Raw genomic sequence first — 27,656 nt, 5'->3', positions numbered from 1 at the left:
TGGCTACTGGAAGACAGAAATATGGTTATGCAAAAATGGTCAAAACTAAAAAAAAATTAAAATAAAGGACTGTAAAAATAGACACAACAGAGCCAATGTCTTGAGAAAAAAAAGCAACTGAATATGTTACAAATACTAAGTGTCTTCCAAAAATGAAAGTCATTTAACTCCTGCAGTCATCCACCTGGCCATGCTGAATTACATACATTTGTGTATTTGCACAATGGACCTCAGACTTTCCTATGCACTGTCTGGAGGATGCATACAGATTGCTGCCCCGACTTCCATCCTACTTGGGTAGGACCTGAGAACGCATTTCTAGCAAGTTGCCAGGAGATGCGCACGCTGCTGGTGTGGGAACCACCGTTATAGTTAAAAGAAAAGCAGATTTAGCTTCTGGATCCCAAGATTGAAACCGCAACTCTTCCAGTTACTGGTTGACACTAAAGCTAGCAATTTCAAACATGATTCTAACTGATAGCCATAAAAGGTTCAAATATTTTCTACTGAAAACCAAAAGGAGTTTGCACCAATAAATTGCTATTATTTGCATCAATAATTAAGAGTTTAATCCTTTAGGGCCTAGAACTGAGAAATATTGGTGCTAAAATACAAGGTAATCTTACAAGTTGACTTTATCAGTTAGCCACACTTCAGAAGGAAAAAAATAAAAACAAACCAATGATATAAAAAAAAACAATGATATACTTTTTGTTCAGCCTTGGAATAATGAAATCTATGGTATACCAGTAAACCACAATGAGTATTTTGCAAGACATGTAGGCATAATCATATAAAATCTTATGTCTTATATACACTATATATATATATATATTTATATATTTGCAATCTCATAAATATACTCATATGTATATGTGTGTAGACTGAAAAGGAGCATTCCAGTCTCACCAGCACACACACATGCACACACCTTTTCCTACATGTACTTCTTACAAATAAAACAGGAAAAAGACTCTCAAATTTAGGAATTTAATTTTTACTCTTCCTACTCAGAGAAATTTCTGCTCGTGCGACCCACTATCTTACACATGATGGAAGGCAAAGTCCTCCCCCTCCCACAAGTTTACTGAATTTAACACTTTTTTTTTTCCTTTTTCCTTTTTTTAAATTCACCTTAGACTTACTTATTTTATTACTCTCACAGAGAAACAGACTTCCAATGTAGTCTTCTAAATAGCTTAGCAGAAAATTCCCTATTAGAAGTATCCTAAATACCTCCATCTGCTGTTAGAACCAGGAATTTGTTTTGTAGCTACATTGTAACTTACTTTTTAAAAAACATTAACACAATTGTTATAAGTTTAGAGAAACACTTGCTCTCTAGTTCTAATGGTACCATTCTTTCAAAGGTTCAGGTTAACTGTTCTTAGTTTTTTTTAACAAACTTTTCTTCTCAGGAGTATTGAACCCACCTAGATTAGCTCATAAGTGCAGTCAAGTAATTTCCTTTCCACAGAGCTCTCCAACTGCATGAAGTCTCTGTTCTCAGTGCTGGATATGCCTAATTGGGAAATCTTTTTTTTTTTTTAAACTTTTTATTCTGAAGTAATTATAGATTCATAGGCAGTTATACAGAGCAGTCCCAAACCAGTTTCCCAAGCTTCTCCAGTGGTAATACCTTACATGAATATGGTACAATATTAAGAAACTGACATTGGTACAACCCATAGCGTTTATTTAGATGTCACTAGTTATGCACGCACTCATGGGTGTGTTTCCGTGTGTGTGTAGCTCTATGCAATTCCATCACGGATGTAACACGTCACAATCAAGACATTCAACTGTTCAGTCACAAGACTCCCTTTATTTATATCCATATCGCTTGCCCTTGGAAACCACTAACCTGTTCTCCATCTCTATAATTATGTTATTTCATGAATGTTACATAAATAGAATCATAAAATGTGTATCCTTTTGAAATTGGCTTTTTTCATTCAGCATAATTTCATTGTGGTTCATACAAGCTGTTGTGTGTCTCAAGAGTTTATTCCTTCTTAATGCTGAATAGTACTCATGTTTAAACATTCATAGGAAAAGACTTTCTGTTTGTTAATATGGAGTGCTACCCAATGTCCTCAGTCATATTCAGAGAATACCTGCATCTTAGTAGCCATATATGATGTGTACCAAATAAACACTAAGGTATCTTTTTCTCAACTTATTTCAAAACATGAAAAATTTTATACTGTCAAATTTCCAGTGGCAGATATGGGTTCAATTATGCCAAGGTTAAATTCATTGAAAAAGAAAATTAAAAACTTTCAAAATTAAGAGTCCTATTAATCTCAAAGAGTTCACTGGCCTCATTAAGAAAAAAAAATGCCATATGTGAAATTAAGGGTAGAAAAAGAGAAAAAAACATTCTGGTTGCTTCCAGGGAACTTGTATCAGTTAGAAAATTATGACGTACCTTGTGATGAGAGCTTTCTACTTGATATATGAGCTCACTTAAATAGAAATTAAAACAAATCTTAGGTTTCTGATAAGATATGACACATATAAAAAGATCCACTCTCAAACTGGCAGAACTAGATGGCAATTTTCACAATAAAATGTGTTTTATGTGTTTATGCATTATTGTTAGGGGAGCCATCATTTCATAAATAAGAAATCAGACTCTTTCACCTTCATGAAATGTCCTTTTCCTTCCTTTCAAACAAAACAAATCCCAACTATCCTCCTTTTGGCTCCAGACCCTTCTCTTCCACAGTGTCTTCCAAACACACAGGCCTCCATTCTTTCTCACACTCATCCATTTTTAGGTGGCATATCCTCATGTACTGCTGTGTGGAAATTCCATTTGAGTCTTATGATTTAACCTCTACCGTGTGTTCCAAGTTTCTATCTGTTGTTCATTGTCATCTATTTTATAAAAGCAAAAAAATTGGAAACCTCTTAAAGTCCTATAACATGACATTAGTTACACAAATTAAAGTTCACACTGAAGGATGATGATGTAGTCATATATTTAATGTAAGGAAAACATGTTCACAGAAAATCTTAATATCTGTTATTGTGTTGTCACTGTTGAACACACAAAAAATCAGCATATCCTCAGTTTTGTAAATATAACTACAACAGCCAAATATTTATAAAAAGGGAGAGAGAAAAAATAACAATCAAGATTGTATATATTTCTTTCTCTGTTCATTTGGTTTTTCAAAGGTTAGTGATAAACATGCATAAAAAGAAACAATAAAAGTCATTAAAGTTTTTAAACTTATCTATTCAACTACATTTCAACTTCCTCAAGAGCAGACTTTCACTTTTATTTATATCCTCCAACTTGGCAATAGAGGTGATTTAATATACTCAATTTCTTTTGTTCACAGAGGCTAAAACCACATTTTTACAGCCTGACTATAGTTTGTCACTACTAAGTTATTTCATTGTGCATATTCATATTTAGGTTGCAAAATTCCTTGAGGACGAAGGGATTTTTTTTAACTTAAAGATTACTCTAATACTATACAGTACAAATCTCTACATCCTATGAGAAATCAAACAATACTTTTTGAGTTGAATGTTAAATAACATTTAAAATTTAGCAGTGCACAACTTCTTTAAAGGCAGGAATTCGGATTCTTTAAAGATATTTCAGATTCTTTAAAGATAGGAATTTGTTGCATTTTATAATATTTTGCACTTTCTACTAATACTAACAATAGCACATTATTATTGTCATACAAGCTGCCATATCCTGAACATTTACTGTACCAAGAACTGGGCTCAACTTTAATATTCATAATCTCATTTAAATGTCACAATAATCACTATCCCTCTTTTGTATTTGAGGAAATTAAGTAATGTTAAATATCTTACCCCCAATTACACAGTAAGTACTTAGGAGAACTAGGACTGGAAGCCACACTAATCTGACTGCAGTTCAGAGATGCCAGTTAGGAAGTTATGCCATCTCTCTTAATAAGCACTCAATGAGCATTTATCAAGTGAATGAGTGAATATAAAAATGAGAAATTAATGCATATTAGCTATTACTATGAATTGACTTTCAAGTATTAGTCAATCATAGAATAGGAGAGAACACGATGAAGAAAGTTTAGCAATGGGAGTTAAAAATTTAAATCCTGATACGAAATTCACCAAATTAAAATCTAGAAAATGCATCCTGCGTTGTTTGTGGGCATTTGAATATCGGCACATTGTTCTGTCTGTTCAGTTGATCCTCTTGCCTCTAATTCACAGAAAGGCCCAATTAGAGAGACTTCTGGTCAAAAAAGAACGGACTCATGACAAACATATAGATAACAAGTCAGTTAAAAGGATTATCAAATAGTTGTATTAAAATAGATACACTGATGGGCAATTAAAATGGCTATATATAACAATTATTCTTAACTTATTTGAAATCAAACTTCTTTATTGTTTAGAAATATTTAAAGAGGTCATTCATTGTAAGAGACTGATATTTGTTATTTCTGTTTTAAAAATGTAAAAGTAATTCTGAGACATGGCCTATGTCATAATTTGGTAATTCTGTATTCCAGTTTTAAAACAATAAAAAATATAAATGGATGACTTTTGTTTGTGCAAAGAAAATAAAATGCTGTCAGAAAGTACAAATTCAGGTCTCTTATTTGATCAGCTTAGTTATACAAGCTTTATAAAATAGAAAGGAATAAAGACAGTAACTTAAAAGGCCATGAAGTCAAACAAGTGTCATGATCAATAAATTTGCCCAACCCAAGTTAGATTTTCACTAGTGATGACATGGAAAGATTTTGTAAAACTATGAACTCATGAAAACCATGGGCTTTTTGTATACATTTTTATTTTCAAGTGTCCAACAAAGTTTCTGGCAGAAAGAAGGTGCTTAATGAATATTCAGAGACTGAACAAATGCATTCTATACAAGAATGAAAGATGTTTGGGGGATTCAGGGGATCATGGTGGACGGGAGGCAAGACTAGATTGCAGCTCTGGACACAGCAACATGAGGAGGTTAGCATTGTGAATTTTAGCTCCAGGTCAACTGCATGAACAAACCAGCAATCCCAAGAGGACCCACAGACCCTCTGAAGGAAGTGGACTGCTCCTGCAGGACCCAAGAGACACCCCAAATACTGTGAGTGCCTCAAATGCGAAGTGGGAAAGTGAGACCCTCCTCTCCCAAACACACACCTTCAGTGGAGAAGCTGAAGGTCTGTTTGCGGGAGAAGTTTCCAACTTTACTTAGAGCTAAGTTAAGTTAGAGAGCTGAGTGAGATACAGGGGTACAGGAAGCAGCAGAAAGGCCCTGGGAGCTTGCTGGCTCCCCAAGCAGACATTCCTGCCTGGCACCACAGGAATCCATTGGGAGGGTGGCCAGAGGAGCAAGGGGTAAAACTCCACAGGAAAAAGGAAATCTCTAGCTGAACTTTGTAACAATTTGAACAGGGCGAGAAGCCTCCTGGCCAGAACTCCAGGGAGGGCATGAATCTGGCTTGCGGACTTCACAGGTAGGGGAAGAACTAAAGCCCTTTTCTCTCATAGCTGGGAGGCAGATAGCCTCAGGCAAATTTTCAAGTCCATCGAGCCCTCACCTGAAAACAGACTCAGGGCTGTTGGAGGTGGGCACGGTGGGAATGAGACGGGCCCTTCAGTTTGCATGGGAGCTGGGTGAGGCCTATGACTGCCGGCTTTCCTCCACTTCCCTGACAACCTGCATGACTCAGCAGAGTCAGCCATAATCCTCCTAGGCACACAACTCGAGTTACCTGGGAATCTCACCCCCATCCCCTACAGCAGCTGCAGCAAGACCTGGTCAAGGAGAGTCTGAGCTCAGACACACCTACCCCTGCCCGCACCTGATGGTCCTGCCCTATCTACCCTGATAGTGGAAGACAAAGGGCATATAATCTTGGAAGTTCTAGGGTCCCACCCATCGCCAGTCACTCTCCACACTATGTTTTCTGGAAAGCACTACGTCCTGGCAGGAGGCCAACCAGCACAAAAATAGGGCATTAAACCATCAAAGCTGAGAACCCTCACGGAGTCCACTGCACCTGCTGCCAACTCCACCAGAACAGGCGCTGGTATCCTTGGCTGAGAGACCCATAGATGATTCACATCACAGAACTCTGTGCAGACAACCCCTAGTACCAGCCTGGAGCTAAGAAGACTCACTGGTTCACTAGACCCAGAAGAGAGACAACAATCACTGCAGTTCAGCTCACAGGAAGCCACATCTATAGGAAAAGTAGGGAACACCCTGTGGTACAAAAGAATCTGAATAACAGCCTTCAGCCCTAGACCTTCCCTCTGACAGAGCCTACACAAATGAGAAGGAACTAGAAAACCAACGCTGATAATATGACAAAACAAGGCTCTACAACCACCCCCAAAAAATCACTAGTTCACCAGCAATGGATCCAAACCAGGAAGAAATCCCTGATTTACCTGAAAAAGAATTTAGAGGCTAGTTGTTAAGCTAATCAGGGAGGGACTAGAGAAAGGCAAAGCCCAACCCAAGGAAATCCAAAAAATGATACACAAAGTGAAGGGAGAAATATTCATGGAAATAGATAGCTTAAAGAAAAAATAATCAAATTCAGGAACCTTTGGACACACTTTTAGAAATGCAAAATGCTCTGGAAAATCTCAGCAACAGAACTGAACAAGTAGAAGAAGGAAATTCAGAGCTCAAAGACAAGGTCTTCAAATTAACAACCCAACAAAGACAAAGAAAAAAAGAATAAGAAAACACGAATAAAGCCTCTAAGAAGTCTGGGATTATGTTAAACAACCAAACCTAAGAATAATTGGTGTACCTGAGGAAGAAGAGAATTATAAAAGCCTGGAAAACATATTTGGGGGAATAATCAAGGAAAACTTCCCCAGTCTTGTGAGAGACCTAGACAGCTAAATACAAGAAGCACAAAGAACACGTGGGAAATTCATGGCCAAAAGATCTTTGCCCAGGCACATTGTCATCAGGTTATCCAAAGTTAAGATGAAGGAATCTTAAGAGCTGTGAGACAGAAGCACCAGGTAACCTATTAGAGAAAACCTATCGCCGGGCGCGGTGGCTCAAGCCTGTAACCCCAGCACTTTGGGAGGCCGAGACGGGCGGATCACGAGGTTAGGAGATCGAGACCATCCTGGCTAACACAGTGAAACCCTGTCTCTACTAAAAAATACAAAAAACTAGCCAGGCGAGGTGGCGGGCACCTGTAGTCCCAGCTACTCAGGAGGCTGAGGCAGGAGAATGGTGTAAACCCGGGAGGCGGAGCTTGCAGTGAGCTGAGATCCGGTCACTGCACTCCAGCCTGGGCGACAGAGCGAGACTCCATCTCAAAAAAAAAAAAAAAAAAAGAGAAAACCTATCAAATTAACAGGAGATTTCTCAGCAGAAATCCTACAAACTAGAAGGGATTGGGGACCTATCTTCAGCCTCCTCAAACAAACAGTTATTAGCCAAGAATTTTGTATCCAGCAAAACTAAGCATCATATATGAAGAAAAGATACAGTCATTTTCAGACAAACAAATGCTGAGAGAATTTGCCATTACCAACCTCCACTAAAATAACTTATAAAAGGAGCTCTAAATCTTGAAACAAATCCTGGAAACACATCAAAACAGAACACCTTGAAAGCATAAATCACATAGGACATATGAAACAAAGATACAAGTTAAAAAGCAAAAACAAAACACAAAAAAAGAAATTACACAGGCAACAATGAGCATGATGAAAGCAATGGTACATCACATTTAAATACTAACATTGAATGTAAATACTAACATTGAATGTAAATGGCCGAAATGCTCCACTTAAAACATACAGAACCACAAAATGGATAAGAACTCACCAACCTACTATCTGCTGCCTTCAAGAGACTCACTGACCACATAAGAACTCACATAAACATAAAGTAAAGAGGTGGAAAAAGGCATTTCATGCAAATAGACACCAAAAGTGAGTAGAGGTAGCTATTCTTATATCAGACAAAATAAACTTTAAAGCAACAGCAGTTAAAAGAGACAAAGAGGGACATTATATAATGGTAAAAGGCCTTGTCCAACAGGAAAATATCACAATCCTAAACATATATGCACCTAACACTGGAGCTCCCAAATTTATAAAACAATTAGTAAGAGTCCTAAGAAATGAGATAGACAGCAACACAATAACAGTGGGGGACTTCAATACTCCACTGACAGCACTAGACAGGTTTTCAAGACAGAAAGTCAACAAAAAAACAATGGATTTAAACTATATCTTGGAACAAATGGACTTAACAGATATAACAGATATATACAGAACATTTGATCCAACAACTGCGGAATACACATTCTATTCAACAGTGCATCCAACTCTTGCCAAGATAGAACATGTGATAGGCCATAAAACAAGCCTCGATAAATTTAAGAAAATTGAAATTACATCAAGCACTCTCAAAAACCACAGTGGAATAAAAATGGAAATCAACTCCATGCAAATACATGGAAATTAAATAACCTGCTCCTGAATGAGCATTGGGTCAAAAATGAAATCAAGGTGGAAATTGAAACATTTTTTGAACTGAGTAACAGTAGTGGCACAACCTATTAAAACCTCTGGGATACAGCAAAGGCAGTGCTAAGAGGAAAGTTCCTAGCCCTAAATACCTACATCAAAAAGTCTGAAAGAGCACAAAAAGACAATCTAAGGTCATACCTCAAGGAACTAGAGAAACAAGAACAAACCAAACCCAAACCCAGCACAAAAAAGGAAATAACCAAGATCAGAGCAGAACTAAATGAAATGGAAACAAAAAAATTACAAAAGATAAATGAAACAAAAAGCTGGTTCTTTGAGAAGATAAACAAAATGGATAGGCCATTAGTAAGATTAACCAAGAAAAGAGAGAGAAAATCCAAATAACTTCACTAAGAAACAAAACAGGAGACATTACAACAGATACCACTGAAATACAAAAGATTGTCCAAGGCTACTATGAACACCTTTATGCACATAAACTGGAAATCCTATAAGAGATTTATAAATTCCTGGAAAAATACAACCCTCCTAACTTAAATCAGCAAGAATTAGATACCCTGAATAGACCAATAACAAGTAGCGAGATTGAAATGGTTTCAATTTACCAACAAAAAAAGTCCAGCACCAGAGGGATTCACAGCAGAATTCTACCAGACATTCAAAGAAAAATTGGTACCAATCCTTTTGACACTATTCCACAAGACGGAGAGAGAAGGAATTCTTCTTAATTCATTCTGTGAAGCCAGAATCACCCTAATACCAAAACCAGGGAAGGACACAACCAAAAAAGAAAACTATAGACCAATATCCTTGATGAACATAGATGCTAAAATCCTTAACAAAATACGACCCAATTGAATCCAACAACATATCAAAAAGATAATCCACCATGATCAAGTGGGTTTCATATCAGGGATGCAGGGATGGTTTAACATATACAAGTCAAAAAATACGATACACTACTTAAACACAATTAAAAACAAAAATCACATGATCTTCTCAATATATAGAGAAAAAGCATTCAACAAAATCCAGCATCACTTTATGATTAAAACTCTCAGCAAAATTGGCATATAAGGGACATACCTTAATGTAATAGAAGCCATCTATGACAAACCCACAGCTAACATAATATTGAAGGGGGAAAAGTTGAAAACATTCCATCTGAGAACTGGAATGAGACAAGGATGCCCATTCTCCCTACTCCTCTTCAACATAGTACTGGAAGTCCTATGTCCAGAGCAATCAGACAAGAGAAAGAAATAAAGGACATCCAAATCAGTAAAGAGGAAGTGAAACTGTCACTGTTTGCTGATGATATGATTGTTTTACCTTGAAAACTCTAAGGACTCCTCCAGAAATCTCCTAAGAGTAATAAAAGAATTCAGCAAAGTTTCCAGATACAAGATTAATGAACACAAATCAGTAGCTCTTCTACATACGAACAGTGACCAAGCAGAGAATCAAATCAAGAATTCAATCCCTTTACAATAGCTGCAAAAAAGGAAAAAAAAAAAACAAAATAAAACAAAAAACAACTTAGGAATTTACCTAACCAAGGGGGCAAAAGACCTCTAAAAGGAAAACTACAAAACACTGCTGAAATAAATCATAGATGACACAAACAAATGGAAACACATCCCATGCTCATAGATGGGTAGAATCGAAATTGTGAAAATGACCATACTTCCAAAAGCAATCTACAAATTCAATGCAATCCCCATAAAAATACCACCATCATTATCCACAGAATTAGAAAAGACAGTTCTAAAATTCATATGGAAACAAAAAAGAGTCCGTATAGCCAAAGCAAGACTAAGCAAAAAGAACAAATTTGGAGGCATCACACTGACTTCAAACTATACTATAAGGCCACAGTCACCAAAACAGCATGGTACTGGTGTAAAAATAGGCACATAGACCAATGGAACAGAATAGAGAACCCAGAAATAAACCCAAATACTTACAGCCAACTGATCTTAGACAAAGCAAACAAAAACAGAAAGTGGGGAAAGGACACCCTTTTCAGCAAATGGTGCTGGCATAAGTGGCTAGCCACAAGTACGAGAATAAAACTGAATCCTTATCTCTTATCTTATACAAAAATCAACTCAAAATGGTTTAAAGACTTAAATCTCAGATGTGAAACTATAAAAATTCTAGAAGATAACATTAGAAAAACCCTCTAGACATTGGCTTAGGCAAGGATTTCATGACCAAGAACCCAAAAGCAAATGCAATAAAAACAAAAATAAATAGTTGTGACTTAATTAAACTAAAGAGCTTTTGCATGGCAAAAGGAACAGTCAGCAGAGTAAACAGATAACCCACAGAGTGGGAGAAAGTCTTTAAAATCTATACATCTGACAAAAGATTAATATCCAGAATCTACAACAAACTCAAATCAATAAGAAAAAAACAATCTCACCAAAAAGTGGGCTAATGACCTAAACAGACAATTCTCAAAAGAAGACATACAAATGGTCAACAAACATATGAAAAAATGCTCCACACCACGAATGATCAGGGAAATGCAAATCAAAACCACAATGCAATACCACCTTACTCTTGCAAGAATGGCCATAATCAAAAAATCGAAAACCAGATGTTTGCATGGATGCAGTGAACAGGGAACACTTCTACACTGCTGATGGGAATGTAAACCAGTACAATCACTATATTTCCATAGTGTTTCCACTGTTTTCACAGTGTGGAGATTCCTTAAGAACTGAAAGTAGAACTACCATTTGATCCAGCAATCGCACTACTGGGTATCCACCCAGAGGAAAAGAAGTCATTATATGAAAAAGATTCTTGCACATGCATGTTTATAGCAGCACAATTTGCAACTGCAGAACTATGGAACCAACTCAAATGCCCATAAATCAACGAATGGATAAATAAACTTTGGTATATTTATATGATGGAATATTACTCAGTCATAAAAAAGGAATGAATTAACAGCATTCACAGTGACCTGGATGTGATTGGAGACTATTATTCTAAGTGAAGTAACTCAGGAATGGAAAAACCAAACATTGTATGTTCTCACTGATACGTGGGAGCTAAGCTATGATGATGCAAAGGCATAAGAATGACACAATGGACTTTGGGTACTTGGGGGGAAGGATGGGAGTGGGGCGACAGACAAAAGACTACAAATATGGTGCAGTGTACACTGCTTGAGTGTCAGGTGCACCAAAATCTCACAAATCACCACTAAAGAACTTATTCAAGTAACCAAATACCACCTGCACCCTAATAAATTATGGAAATATTTTAAAATAATTTAAAAATACATATAGAACTAAAACATGCCAGCATTTAGACAGAAAGTGCATATATGGAGATTAAGAGTTCCAAGATTCTTGAACTGTTTGTGAAATGGTAAAAACACTAATTTATATTAGGCTTTAGTAAGTCAAGGCAACATGTATAATCTCCACAGTAGTCACTAAAAACAATAATAAAATAAAGTTAACTACCAAGATAATTGGGAGAAAGGAAATTAAATAACATACAATAATAAATTTTAGAGGAGACCAAAAAAGAGAAAAAACAGGACACAGAATAAATGGAACACAGAGATATCAAACAATAACATATTAGATTTAAATTCCAAAATACCAGTAATTACATTATTGGTATAAATGGACTAAATACTTCAGTTAAAAGACAGAAATCTCTGTCTGCACTAATACTGCACTAAAAAATACTTTTTCATATAAAACACTCCCTCAGCATTAAAGATAAAGTTTAAAAGTAAAAGGACACCAAAATAAATCATGCAAACACTGACCAAAAAGCTGGGACCACTATATTTAATATGAGACAAAGTAAACTTTAAAAAGGGAGAAAGCATTTAAGGGTATTTTATAATAACATAAAGTTTAATTGACCAGAAAGATAAAACAATTCTAAAATTGTATGTACCTAATAATCTCAAATTATAGAAAAGAAAAATTCATAAAACTCAAAGGAAAAATAGAAAAATCCACAACTTAGTGGGGAATTTTAACCATACATCTTTCAGTAAATAATGTAACAAGCAGACAAAATATCAGTAAGTATATACAAGATCTGAAAACACATTTATCAAACTTAATCTAATTAAAATGTACAGAACACTGTACCCCCAAACTTCAGAATATGTCTTTTCTCAAGTATACATTTATCACTTATGAAAAATGTGCATATGGTAGGGGGGCCATAAAGAAATCTCAACAAATTTTAGGCTGGGTGCAGTGATGCATACCTGTAATTCTAGTACTTTGGGAGGCCGAGGCAGGTGGATCACCTGAGGTCAGAAGTACGAGATTAGCCTGGCCAACATGGTGAAAAATCTGTCTCTACTAAAAACACAAAAATTAGCCAGGCAGGGTGGTGCATGCCTATAATCCAGCTATTCGGGAGGCTGAGGCACAAGAATATCTTGAACTTGGGAGGTGGAGGTTGCAGTGAGCTGAGATGGCACCACTGCACTCCAGCCAGGGCGACAGAGCAAGATTCTATCAAAAAAGAAAGAGAGAGAGAGAGAAAGAGAGAGAGAGAGAGAGAGAAGGAGAGAAAGACAAGAAAGAGAAAAAGAAATCTCAACAAATATCAGAATTAAAATCATATCAAAAATGTTTTCCAATCACCGTGAAATTAATCTAGAAGTCAATAATACAAAGCTGAAATATTTCATATATTTAGAAATTAAGAAATATCCTAAATAGTTCATGGATCAAACAATATAATACAATGGAAATGACAATGAAAATATAAAATAGTAAAATGAGTGCAATGAAGCTAAAGCCACGCTTCAAAGTAAATTTGTATTCTTAAATGTACACATCATGAGAAGAAATGCTGAGAAAAAAATCAGTGAAGATGGGCCATACAGAGTGTAAGGTTTTAGGTAGATAAAAGGAAACAGGGGTGTTTGAGACAAGCAAACTAGCATGGGCCAAGTACTATCAGCTTGGGTCTATCAAGTACATGGAGATCCTGAGACTTCAGTATAGTGGGTCTGACAGTTAATGCTTAATTTCACTAAGGGAATGAGTAAACTCTGAAGAATTATAAGTCCATGAGTGTAATATTCAAAGTAGTACTTCAAAAGCATATCACCAGGGAGGAGTGTTCAGGATGAACTACCTTCTCCCTACAGTGACACCCATTACACTCTTTTATCATAATGACTTGTTTAATATCTCTCTTCCCTGTTAGATTCTGTGGGGACAGCTCTGCGTGGGGACAGCTCTGTGAGGCCAGAAAGTGTACCTGTCTTCTCCATACTGAATCCCCAGTGCCTAGGATACCATAAAATAGTGTTTAGAACATAGAACATGCTTAATAAATATATGTGCATTAAAAAAGGATAGAATATATAGATGACATTTACTTAGCTAGAAAGCCATTGGAATAGTTGAGCTCAGTTTTGGATTGACACACGAGTAGATCATAGGGCTATGGTTGGCTGGCAGACAGGATGGTCTTGAAATGTACATGTGAATGCTCAGACTATTTGCTCTCTCCATTTTCTTAATTTCATTAATCATACCCCTTCATTCATTTCTTTGTTCATTCATTCAACAACTTTGTATTGAGTACCTACCATGTACCGGTTATGTTCTGGCCCTGGAGGTACAGGTGTAAAGAAAGCACTTCCTGCTGAAGTGAAGCTTACATTCTAATTGGGCAATTCAGACAGTAAATATGTATGTATATGACAGGTAGCAATAAGTACCTTGAAGAAAAATAAAGCAGGGAAAGAGAATGACAGGGTATGAGCATGTATGCATTGTATCTCAGAAAAGGCCATGAAGCCAGGTTGACTAGAGCAGAGGAAGGGAGGGAAACGGTGGGCAGAGACACAATGGGACTGGTAAAGTGGGATATTTAGCATAAAGACTTTGGTTTCACTCTAGAGAAAATAAGAAGCCATTGAAAGATTTGAAACTGAGGATTCCCATGATCTGATTTATGAATATAAAAGGATCATTCTGGCCCTTAACTGGAGAATAAAGTGTAGGAGGACAAGGGTTGAAAGAGATAGACAAGTTAGGAAGCTAATCTATAGATCATTTTGACAGCTTGCACTCTGGTCTCATCCAAGTCCACCTAAATGTAATTTATTATCTCTACCACCTGTCTCCTTTTTTTCCATCCATATTATCCAATCCAGAAATCATTACTTACTATTTTCACTATTATAATACTAGACACTCTAGTTTGGGGACTACAAGTTTGAAGAAGATAAGTTCTTAAACAGTTCTATAGACAAAACTGAATAGAACAGAAAAATAAATAGTACATTGTTGAAATGGAAACTATGTGGCATAGTTGAAGGTTTGGGTACCTCACAGCAGCAAATAAAAACAAAAAAAAATCATAAAATGCTTACTTGAAAATCTTTGAGAATTTCTGCATTAATGTACATTTATAGACATATAAGCCTAATCTTTTAGGATGCTTGATTTTTTACTTTGTTTCAAAGAAACAGGTGCAATTATATTATTTGTTCACTTTATTTTAATTCACAGACAACATATGGGAATTAATTTTTAAAATATACTAAAACCTAAATAGGCAACAGTATCAGCCAATATCAGGATATTTGACTTTTCTAATCAAAAAACAAAATTATATCTTTACAATCTTGAAACACACAATAATTTCATGTTCTTAAATATAATGCCATACTTCCAAATATAGCATAAAGGAGCTAAAGGTAAATGCTTAAAGCTGAGTATCCTCAATAGCTAAGAAAAATAATGTAATAAAACATGGGATTTTATTCCTAGAAAGTATAATTGGATTTAGTGACTATCAAAAGCAATTATTATATTAATATTTACCTTTATTTGTAATAGTTCTAGAAATAAGAAATGGAGCTGTGACAATTTAAACAATTCACTTTTCTTATAAAGACAGTCTGAATGTTGTCAAAACTGACCTGTGAGTTCACTAGCTCTACAAAAATTGTGTTAATATTTACTTAACAGAAGGAGGAGAAAGTTCAAAGCAAATAAGATAGTTACAAATTAACACCAACTATATGCAAAGCTACATAAATGATTTAATATAGTACTCTTATGCTACTGTATACTCAAGAAAATTAGAATGTAATTCAATTTTGAATATGTGGGTTTTTACAATTTATAATTATATAGACATGATCATTTGTCTGCTTAAAGAGTTTCTCATTGCTATTGATTTGCCTTTCTTTGAAAAGCAGGAGACTATAATAGTTCCTTTAGCTAGTGCATCTCAAATCTGTTACTAAGAGAAAAGAACCTTGAATAAGAAAAAAGCATGTCACTTCTTTCAAGCTTCATTTCTTCTATTTTATCAGGGGAAAAAAGGGCCTTATAAAAATTGACCAATGCAGTAGAGTTTGAATTTATATTTTCCTAAAATGGTAAACATAATAAATTGAGAACCAAACGCTCAATTTTATTTCATGCCAGTTGTAGCTAGACATAATTATAGCAGAAGAACTGACTTTACAGCAATTGTAAAAATGTAAATAAGGCTTTAAAACTGACTCAGGAATCATATTTCATAAATGAAGCTTTGATTTTAATGTAAAAAATTATCTTAGGGCATGATATGCATTATTCAAAATGTCCTGCCTTTGTTACCATTGAAATGGTAGTTATACTTCAGAAAACCGAGGGAGAGAAACACCTGTTTCTTATCAAATCATATCTCCTAGTGATTACAATAATTTTATGTACAAGATAGACTTTAAAATTTAACTACTGCAATATTTTAAAGTTTTTATTTTTAGATAAAAGTTTATTTTTAAAATATCAGTGGAAAATGTGAAACAAAATGTAACATGACAATTATCAATTTTAGTCCAAATATTCTTAATAGCAAAGTATCAAGTGTCTACATTTAAAATGCTTTTCATAACTTGTATTGATTTTTGTCCTAATGCAAACATTTAATTATTAAAATTTGGAAAATAACTAAATATTTTAAAAAGCAGTAAAAACTTTCAATAATTTGTTTTATTTTCTTCAAACCACCAGCCCATTTGGTGAGTTGTCTATATAAAATTAGGATAATACTAAATTTATGTTTACAAATTGCTTTTTTATTAGTTCCAAAGCTCATGAGATATTAAAGTACATTTTAATTGAAAAAAAAATCAAATGGCTTTTAAATCTATGTTTTCTTTTAAAAGAATGAAGTCCATGCCAAGTTGAGTCATGATGAGAAATGTCAGTGCGATCCCTGGCAGCTGCTCGCTTCCCTGGGAAGGAAGGGCTGGTTAGGAGTACAGTAGCTAGCAAACCCCTCAGCACTCCACAAAGTCACTAGTGGGAAAAGAACAAAGGCCTTTCCAATGCAACTAACACAGATGTGCCCAAAGGCAAACTGTCAGAAACAGTTAAGATGACAGCTACTCACAGTTCATTATTTCCTTCTCACAGGTCACTGGGTGACAAGCTGGGTCAGCATGCTTTGTTGGCTGTCCCAGTCCTTCTCCACCCCCTATTCCATTTAAATAAGGGTAAAGGACTCTTTCGGATAAACTAATGTAAACAAACACATTCCAGACACTTAATGCCAGAATATGGCATTTACTTTACTTTGGACCAAACTTAGAATTCAATGTACACATAACTTATTTTATTGAAGCAAGGATAGAAGCACACTTCTATGCCTACTTTTCAGTGATTATTTTAGATTGTGTGTGAGTTTGTGTGTGTGTGTGTGTGTGCTTTAAGAGGTAAAGAAACTGAAATTACATCTACTGTGGTAAATTGTGGAGGCAGAGGGGGAAGAATGTAGATAAATCTCCGCCTTAAGAAAAAAAAAAAAAAGAAGAAGAAGAAGAAGGCAGGAAGAGTTGCTGGAGCCTATCACATAAACCCTGAGGAATGCTTACTAAGAAACGGCCTCCGGAAGATTTCTTATGAAATCAAATCCCAAACAGATTTACTAGTCAATTCCTATTGACTAAAAAAGCATAAATCTAAGTAAAATCCCTTTTAAAAATTCTTTTCTATCTCTGCTTGTTTTCACAACTAACACTTGAATGCTTACTACTTTTCTGGAAACTTAGAGACATCTCACTTAATTCTAACAACCTCAGACAGGTATTGTGGTATGGCAGCTGACATTAACTGCCCTGTCTTCTTTGGCCTCACTTTTTCTAATACTATATTCCTTTCTTCCAAAGTGCAGTCATCAGATTGCATTGCCTCAGGGAAGAAGCAACAACAGAATGCAAAAGCCAAATCTCTAAGCTACCCAGTGCCCTATACCCTTAGAGAAAATATTTTTAAGTATGAGAAGGGTGAAATAGGCAAAGCAGGTGAGTTATCATAAGGGCCAGGTACAGCATGGGGCAAATACACAAACCCCATATATGTTTCAGGAATCTGAGAGCAGAAGTAAACTGTGCCTCTTTCTTGAGTAGAGCCCAGGATAAGGATGAAAACCCAAGATAAGAAGATCCCAAGATAATGACAAGCGCCAGCGTTCCCTCAAAAATGGCTGAGTAGAAATGGCTGCCAAATAAGTCTAGAGAGGCCAGAACCAGCCTCATAGAGCAGTATTACGAGTTCCCAAGTGTTCCCATAACTCGTAACCAGTATTACGAGTTCCCATTTTAGATGAAAACATCAGACAAGGACTTTCCCCAAGGGACTTACATTCTAGTGATGGGAGAATAGTGGAGAGGGGCTTGGCTATATGGCTGCTCAGCCTATGGTCCTGTTGTAGATGGAGCATCAGGGAGTTGAGAATCTTGTATGTGATTAAAAAATAACTAGCAGGAAAAAGAATACCTGGAACCTAAATTTCCGTACTGTTCTGACACCCCATATTATGATACAGCAAGGTACTAAATTTGTTACTTTGTGTTCTATCTTCAAAACAACAAGTACAAAAGACTTGATGTTTAAATAATAAATAAATAATAAATTGGGAGAGTCACTTTTGCTATCTATCAGAAAAAAGTTCCCCTCCTGTCAAAATTCCAGGTGGAATATGTAATTTAGTAATATAAAATAGCTTTTAATTGAAATAAAAGTTTTTTATCTCTTTTCATGCAAATGACATTTCTGTCTACAGTTCATGTATTTAAATTTAGGAAGGCTGGGTGTGGTGGCTCATGCTGATAATCCCATCACTTTAGGAGAGCGAAGTGGGAGGATTGCTTGAGGCCAGGAGTTCAAGACCAGCCTGGGCAATACAGCTAGACCCCATTTTTACAATAAATAAATAATTAATTAAATAAAATAAATTTAGGAATTTCCTTAAACTTTAGTGAATACAGTAAGAATTATATTACTCCTTTAAGAGTATTTCAGTCAACAGTAATTTCAAACAGTTTTAGATTAAAATTGCAATTTATAAAGTCAGTTTATGATTTGCAACATCAACCCCAACAAAATAATAATAATGAACTTTAGTTTCCAATTAAATAAAAAGGATCAGAGAAATTGTTTCCATTTCTTAACCAAGGATAATTTTTCAATTGGTTAGCAATATCTATGATGTTATTTTTATTCTAGGAAGGGAAATAGGGTTGATTTGTTATCACTGGTTAAGACCATCTTTTGTGCACTTAACCTTGAGTCCAAATATAATATTCTCATGGAAAATAAAAAGGATTGCCCATGGAATAGTCTTCTTCAACATATCTTGGTATTTTAACAATTGGATATATGGTCTGTAGTGCCTTAGCTTAATTATGTTAATGATAGTTATTTCAGAGTATTTTAGTGAAATCCCAGGACAGCAACCCATCCTAAGTATAATAATAAACAATAACATACAGTACATCAATCTTCAACAAAATACACATAAATGTCACCTTTCTTCATCAAATGTGACCCAAAAACTACTACGCTTGAAAGCCAACGGGCTTTTGAGATATTTCAATAATCTTCAAGAAATCAATCTTACATGAAACTGAAGGAAAACATCGAATGTCATTGAGCAATAAAGCTCAGTTCTGTCAGTACCTTACCTCTGAGCAGAAGCCTTAGGATGTTTCTCTTCCAGTTTCCTCACCAGTGCTACTGTCAGCTGCCCTATCTCCTCAAGAGAACCTTCTGGCATTAAATGGGTGTCTGAGGGTTCTGGCAGTTGCTTCAGACCAGGGTTGCTGGCACTTTCTTGCAGAACCTAATAAATGAAATATAGGAATAAAGTAGCTAATTTTCATTGAGTGGAAATATCTAAACTGTACATACCAAAAATATAACAATGCAGTTTTCATAGTTCCTTCAGTGTTTCTACAACACATAAGTCCTTTGTACGTGGCCAAAAGAAGGCAATCCCAAGAAAAAAGGATATCGCCATCTGTTTAATACAATGTTTATATAAACATATATGTTATATAAATATAAATGTGCATATAGATACTATATTATGTGTATTAGTTTAAACTATCCATAACATTAATTATTAATATTAATTATTATTAATTTGTTCTTGCCTCCCAAAAACAACTTGAACATTTTTTCTGTTTTCAAAATACATTTTAGAGAGCTATGTCTGCCTTGCCTCTGGCTCACTACACTGACCTCTTCTGCTAAGTTTCTGCCATGTTCCTGATGAGCTGTGGTCCAGGCACCATGGTGAATGTGATATTCTGTCTGTGTCACATCTACTTGTGCATTTAGCTCCTCTAGGTAGGTCAGAACAAACTGAGGATAAGCCTGTAAGAAACGAAAAAAATAACAGGTAGTATCAGCCTTATAAACAGTAGCCAAAAATCCATCCAACTGGAAAGAGGGGAGGATAAACTAGATTAAAAATAAAAAAGTCTGGCTAATAAACTTTGTACTTTATTATCAACTTCATAACAAAATCAAGCGAAATGACTTTAACATTAACATTTCTAAATAGTTGTTTAATCTGATTAAGTTTAGCTAGATAGCTGATTTTTGCCCTTAGATAAGATTAAAACAGTAAAACAATCTTATACATTAATAATAATAGCTAAATTTATTGAGTTATTTCTATATACAAGATATTATTGTATACACAACACATATATGTAATTGTGTAGTTGCTGTATTGTTTGGAAGCATTCAATTCTGCTCTAGAAGACAAGAAAACAAATTGAATGAATGAAACAGCTGCATTAAGCATAGATAAGATAGTAACCTGAGAAATGTCAGACACAAAGTAGAGCATATGTCTATGAACATAGAAAAGGCTCGAAAGACAAAATAGACATTTAACATTCATGACTCACTAAATAACCAACAAAGCAAAAAATATTTATTATATACTAAATACACATGAAGCACATGAGGCTCACGATAATCATGAGGTCTTTAATTAGCCACCCATTGCTGGCTCTCATGTGGGATCTTATGAAGGATAAAATCCATCACTGCTCATCAGGCTAACTGGGGAGCACGGCTACTGGTCAAGTAACTCACACACAGCCCTCATGGAACAAGTGTGTGTCATTGTCCCAGGCATCTTTTATTTGTTGGGCTCCCAGGTCAAGTTTTCATTCTGGTTCTTGTAACTACGCCAGCAGCAGGAAAGAGTAATGTAGCATAAAGGGGGTATATGTAAATACTGTATACCAGATTCAGGCTAATATGACCCTTCAACCCACTTGTGTAATATTTTGATTACGTTAATCTGGCCCATCTCTCTTTCCTTATGTTTTGTTTTATGTTTTAAATTGATTTAATAAGTCATGATGTGAATATTTTAATTTGTTCTGTGCACTTTTGTGTACCATGAGCTCCAGCCTAGCTTACCAAGTAATAACTTGGAGGCTACCCTTGCATGGAAGTAATTTCCCACATAACAACAAATTTGCATTTTAATCCTTGCAACAGCACTTTGCAATGGGTACTATTATTGTGCCTATTTTAAAGATGAGGAAGCAGACACAGGGAATGTAAGCAACATGCTTCAGTATCAGGGGAACCCACCCCCAATATTTCAATGTAGGTTCTTTCTATTTTCCATAAGTGTTGGCTGGCTAAGAAATAAAGAGAAAGAGTACAAAGACAGGAATTCTACAGCTGGGCCGCCGGGGGTGATATCACATAGCGGTAGGACTGTGATGCCCACCTGAGGCTCAAACCAGCAAGTTTTTTATTAAGGGCTTCAAAAGGGGAGAGGGTGTAAAACAGGGAGTAGGTGCAAAGATCACATGCTTCAAAGGGCAAAAAGCAGAACAAAGATCACATGCTTCTGAGGGAACAGGACAAAGGCAAAGCAGAACTACTGATAAGGGTCTATGTTCAGCTGTGCACATATTGTCTTGATAAACATCTTAAACAACAGACAACAGGGTTCAAGAGCAGATAACCGGTCTGACCACAAATTTACCAGGGCAGAGTTTTTCCCTACCCTAATAAGCCTGAGGGTACTGCAGGAGACCAGGGAGTATTTTAGTCCTTATCTCAACTGCATAAGACAGACACTCCCACAGCAGCCATTTACACACCTCCCCCAAGGAATGCATTCCTTTCCCAGGGTGTTAATATTAATATTCCTTGCTAGGAAAAGAATTTATCAGTCGGGCATGGTGGCTCAAGCCTGTAATCCCAGCACTTTGGGAGGCCGAGATGGGCGGATCACAAGGTCAGGAGATCGAGACCATCCTGGCTAACATGGTGAAACCCCGTCTCTACTAAAAAATACAAAAAACTAGCCGGGCACGGTGGCGGGCACCTGTAGTCCCAGCTACTCGGGAGGCTGAGGCAGGAGAATGGCGTAAACCCGGGAGGCGGAGCTTGCAGTGAGCGGAGATCACGCCACTGCACTCCAGCCTGGGCGACAGAGCGAGACTCTGTCTCAAAAAAAAAAAAGAATTTATCGATATCTCTCCTACTTGCACATCCATTTATAGGCTCTCTGCAAGAAGAAAAATATGGCTCTTTTTGCCCAACCCCACAGGCAGTCAGACCTTATGGTTGTCTTCCCTTGTTCCCTAAAAATTGCTGTTATTCTGTTCTTTTTCAAGGTGCACTGATTTCATATTGTTCGAACACACGTGTTTTACAATCAAGTTGTACAGTTAACACAATTATCACAGTGGTCCTGAGGTGACGTACATCCTCAGCTTATGAAGAAAACAGGATTAAGAGATTAAAGTAAAGACAGGCATAATAAATTATGAAAGTATTATTTAGGAGCTGATAAATGTCCATGAAATTTTCACAATTCATGTTCCTCTGCCATGGCTCTAGCTAGTCCCTCTGTTCGGGCTCCCTGACTTCCCGCAACACATCAGTGTCATCCAGCTTGATTAATAGTCTGTCAAGCCTAAATATGCTCCTTCAATTATAATATAAACTCCTTACTGCACTTTTTAAAGTGTGGAGTAATTCTAAAAAACAAAAATCATGAGGGAGTGTTCAGCAGATAAACGGCACTAAGGTCCTTACATTGTTCTGGAAAAATAGATACTAAATAACTTTAAACTTTGTAAGAAGATGTAATGTAAACATGCATGTTTAAAATGTGAGGCATTCCAAAACCTTAAATGCATATTACTAAGTGCAAGAGTCAATCTGAAAAGGCTACAACTATGGAAACAGTAAAAAGATCAGTGGTTGTCAGTGAGGACTGAATAGGTGGAGCACAGAGGGTTTTTAGGGTGGTTAAACTATTCTGTATAATACTATAATGGTGGTTACATGTCCTTACACATTAGTTCAAACCCATAGAATGTGCAGCACCAAAAGTGAGCCCTAATGTAAACTGTAGACTTTGGTAATGATGTGTCAGTGTAGGTTCACCAATTATAACAAATGTACCACTGTGGTGCAAGATGAAGATACTAGGGGAGGATGTGCATTTGTGGGGGTAAAGGATATATGGGAACTGTCTTACTTTATACTTAATTTTGCTGTGAATCTAAAACTGCTCTAAAAAATAAAGTCTTATTTTAACGTAAGGGGTTCCAACAAAAGCACAAGTGGCAAAAGAAAAATAAGTTGTACTACTAAAAAATTGTGTTGCAAACAATGCTGTGAAGAAAGTAAAAAAAAAAAAAACCTACAGAATGAGACAAAATATTTTCAGATTACACGTAAGATAAGGGATGTGTATCTGGAATATATAAAGAACTCTTATACTCACTAATGAAAAGACAAATAACTCAATGAAAATACAAGCAAAGTATTGGAGTAGACATTTCCCCAAAGAAGATAAACAATTTGCTAAGAAAAGATAATCAACATCACTAGTGATCAGAAAAATACAAATCAAAACCTCAATAAGATAATACATTTTACCCACTAGGATGACAAAGAATAACAAAATCAAAATGACAGAGAATAACAAGAGTTGGCAAGATGTGAAGGGGAAACAGCTTGGCTAGTCCTCAAAATGTTAAATGTGGAGTTTTCATATGGCCCAGCAATTCCATTCCAGTTATATACCTATAAAAAATGAAAACATACATACACACAAAAACTTCCATACCAATGTTCATGCAGCATTATTCAAAGTAGCCAAAATAGTGGAAACAAATAAAATGCCATTAACTGATAAATGCATTAAAAGTATGATGTTTCCATACAATGGAATATTATTTGGCAACAAAAAGAAATGAACTACTAAAGCATGCTACAATGTAAATTAACTCAGAAAACATTATGCTAAGTGAAAAAAAATCAAGCACAGTAGGCCACATATTATATGAGTCCATTTATATGAAATGGCCACAATGGGCAAATCTATAAAGGATGGGGAGGGGGGCAGACAGAGGTGGAGGAATAGATGTGAAGTCCAAGATGTATTTTAGGGAGAACAAAAACATTTTAAAATTAGATTGTGGTGACGGATGCACAACTCTGTGAATATACTGAAAAACATTAAACACCTAAACTTTAAATAGGTGAATTTTCAAGAAATCTATTTTAATGCAAGAAATTTTTCAATTAAAACAGTATATAAAGTATAGCTTTAAACAAGCAAAGAAAAAGAAGAGAAAAGGGATCCAGAAAATGTCAAGAAGAGATTTTTTAATGCAAATTAAAAGCATAACAAACCAAATCTTTGTTGAATTAATCAATGAGTGTATTAACTATGCAATTATTTTTCTTTTTATGCCCTGACATATATTAGTCATACATATTTTGGGGGCACATCTGATATTTTGATACCTGTATATAATGTGTAATGATCAAATCGGTGTAACTGGAATATCTATCACCATAAGCATTAAATGTGTAAAATTTTAAATGTGTATTCCCTTTGATTTAACAAACATATACATATTACAAAGATGTCCATTGCAGCATTGCTAATATTTGCCTAATTGTACATTACCAGGAAAATTTTAAAAGACGGCATAGATGTGGATGTCAGTATGAAAAGATGGCCGCAATACATATCTTATCAAGTGGGAAAAAGTATATCACAAAGTAATGTGTATAGTTTTTGTCTGGGGGTGGGTATGTGTCTCTAATCAAGAATGATACACTATCAACAATAATATTGGAGGAATAGTTCAAGAGTTACTTTTGCTTATCATTTTATTCAGTTCTGAATTATTGGATTTTTTTTCTTTTTCTTTTCTTTTTTTTTTTTTTTTTGAGACAGAGTCTTGCTCTGTCGCCCAGGCTGGAGTGCAGTGGCCGGATCTCAGCTCACTGCAAGCTCTGCCTCCCGGGTTCACGCCATTCTCCTGCCTCAGCCTCCCGAGTAGCTGGGACTACAGGCGCCCGCCACCTCGCCCGGCTAGTTTTTTGTATTTTTTTTAGTAGAGACGGGGTTTCACCGTGTTAGCCAGGATGGTCTCGACCTCCTGACCTCGTGATCCGCCCGTCTCGGCCTCCCAAAGTGCTGGGATTACAGGCTTGAGCCACCGCGCCCGGCCGGATTTTTTTTTCAAAACTAACATGTATCCCTTTTACTATTTAAATGAGAACTATTTTACACATGCAAATATATGTGTAATAATTTTGGGGAATATACAAAAAGCATGCTGTTAGTGAATAACTCTGGGAAATGGGAATAAAGTTTGAGAAGAAGAGACTTTTCTCATTAATGTATTTTTTCTAATATTAATTTTTATCACATATTATTTTTATAAAAATTAATACCTAAAAAATAATTGAAAATAGTTATATTATTGCACATACTATTCAGATAATTTTGGAAAGAGATTTTTGAATCACTAAGCTAATCCAAAACATTAGCAAAAAGAAGTTTAATCCAAAAAATTAGGATTTACATTGTACCTTTCATTTTATTCATCTTGATTGCATTATGCTACTTTTTGTTTTCTTTTCTTTTTTTTTTTTTTGAGACAGAGTCTTGCTCTGTCGCCCAGGCTGGAGTGCAGCGGCGCAATCTCGGCTCACTGCAAGCTCCGACTCCCAGGTTTACACCATTCTCCTGCCTCAGCCTCCCAAGTAGCTGGGACTACAGGCACCCGCCACCTCGCCCAGCTAGTTTTTTGTATTTTTTTAGTAGAGACGGTGTTTCACCGTGTTTGCCGGGATGGTCTCGATCTACCGACCTCGTGATCCGCCCGTCTTGGCCTCCCAAAGTGCTGGGATTACAGGCTTGAGCCACCGCGCCCGGCCTACTTTTTGTTTTCTTAAGTCAGTTCTTATTGTCTTAAGTACATTTAAGACAATTCAACTGAAAATAATGTGATGGGTAATGGAGAAGTAGACTGTTTATATTGGTTCTGCTAAAAACATCAAAGCCCAAATTCAGCCCAAAGACCACTATGTTTTCAATATGAGAGAAAACAATACCAAATATGTTCCACAGTATCAGAATATTAAAAGAATCAACTTATAAAAAGCAAAACAAACAGTAGACACATTTCAAGTCTGTAAGTATCAGCAGTACGGCTCAAATTCTGGCAATTGTAAATCCCTTATATTGTTATGGTAGCTTCATCTTATGGTTGTTTCATCCTCTAATAGAAGTAAAGACATTTTATGTAAGTTCATTTCTGAGGTACATTCCCCTAATAATAGAAGGATGATGTACCTGGAATATGGGAAACTTCAACATATAATACATCTAGTGAAATGGAAGAGGAGGTGACCAAAAGGTAGGGCCAGGATGTGGCTGAACATTCTGCTAGACACTGCAGAAGCAGAGACCAAAAGTACAACAATGACAAAAATGCAGCAATGGGGTTTGCTTCCTGGAGTTGAAAGTTTGGCAAAGGTGGCAGACATATATAAATAACACAAAGTGACCAGAGCTATTATTCATCCTCCCATCATGCATTTGGAGACATTTACAAATTTTCCTGGAACTTTCCCTTTGGAGTCATCCTAAACCCTTCCTTCCCCAGGTAATATCTACTCTAATACTTTAATATCACAGTTATTCAGTGTTATCTACCATAAGACCAGGTGATCCTGACCTCCAACAAGGCATCCACAGGTTCAGTCATCAGACCACCAGTACAGACAACTCCTTCCTCCAAAATCTGAAACTCAAATTTTTCTTCTAGGAAGTCAATAACCTAATCTTTCAATTTTTCCTCCTTTCAACTTTTCCTCCCTTCAACTTCACCAGTGCATCACCCTAAACTGACCTCTAATATCTTAAGCCCTTATTATTTTCTAAATCTATCAGCTCTTTGGCTGATAATGCATTCTTCACATTCTAACCCATTTTTTACACCAGAAGATAAATTTTAACAAAACACATCTCTAATCACATAAGTCCCATTTCAACAACTTCAAATAGTACATACTAATTCACAACCTACAGTCCTATCCTGGTTTTAAATTCCAGCTATGCTATTTACTGGCTTTGTGACCTTGGGTAAGTTCAACTTTCATAACAGAGAAGTTTTCCCACTGAAGATTGAGTAAGAACATGATCAGAATTTCACATTTACCAAATTCACTCTCAGGATGCAACTGTAACTCTCTGGTTGCTAAACAGAACCCCATCCATTTATGAGATTTTTTTCCCACCATAAGAGGGCTGGAGGATCGTCTCCATCACTCCCAAGGTGTTCCCTTCATGTCTATTGGAAAGGCTATGTTTCACCTAACTTTGGGGCTCCACAGAAGTGCTTATGTCTTCAAGGGAAGTATGGCAGGCAAGTCTGCAGAATTTCACCTGGAATTTTAAACTCCAGATACTCTGCCTACTCTTGGTCAATACAATGATCACACGTATTTTTGAAGGGGGTCTCTTTTCTCTTATTATTATACATGCTTTTTACAGAA

The 27,656-nt window shown here is 36.1% G+C and overlaps 1 protein-coding gene across 1 annotated transcript in view; it reads right to left on the bottom strand.

Moving 5' to 3' along the window:
* The window catches only part of LOC117081281 (doublecortin domain-containing protein 1-like), a 172,947-nt gene that overhangs the window by 87,289 nt on the left and 58,002 nt on the right, over positions 1–27,656 (bottom strand). The window contains exons 9-10 of the mRNA XM_033207114.1: positions 20,040–20,174; positions 19,481–19,638 (exon numbers count right to left, since the gene is read on the bottom strand). Coding sequence (XP_033063005.1) covers positions 19,481–19,638; positions 20,040–20,174 — 293 coding nt within the window. The remainder of the gene's footprint in view (positions 1–19,480; positions 19,639–20,039; positions 20,175–27,656) is intronic.

This window comes from Trachypithecus francoisi, unplaced genomic scaffold (assembly GCF_009764315.1).
Source record: "Trachypithecus francoisi isolate TF-2019V2 unplaced genomic scaffold, Tfra_2.0 Lachesis_group8, whole genome shotgun sequence".
Classification (NCBI taxonomy): domain Eukaryota; kingdom Metazoa; phylum Chordata; class Mammalia; order Primates; family Cercopithecidae; genus Trachypithecus; species Trachypithecus francoisi.
This window is presented reverse-complemented; position numbering and strand designations above follow the sequence as displayed.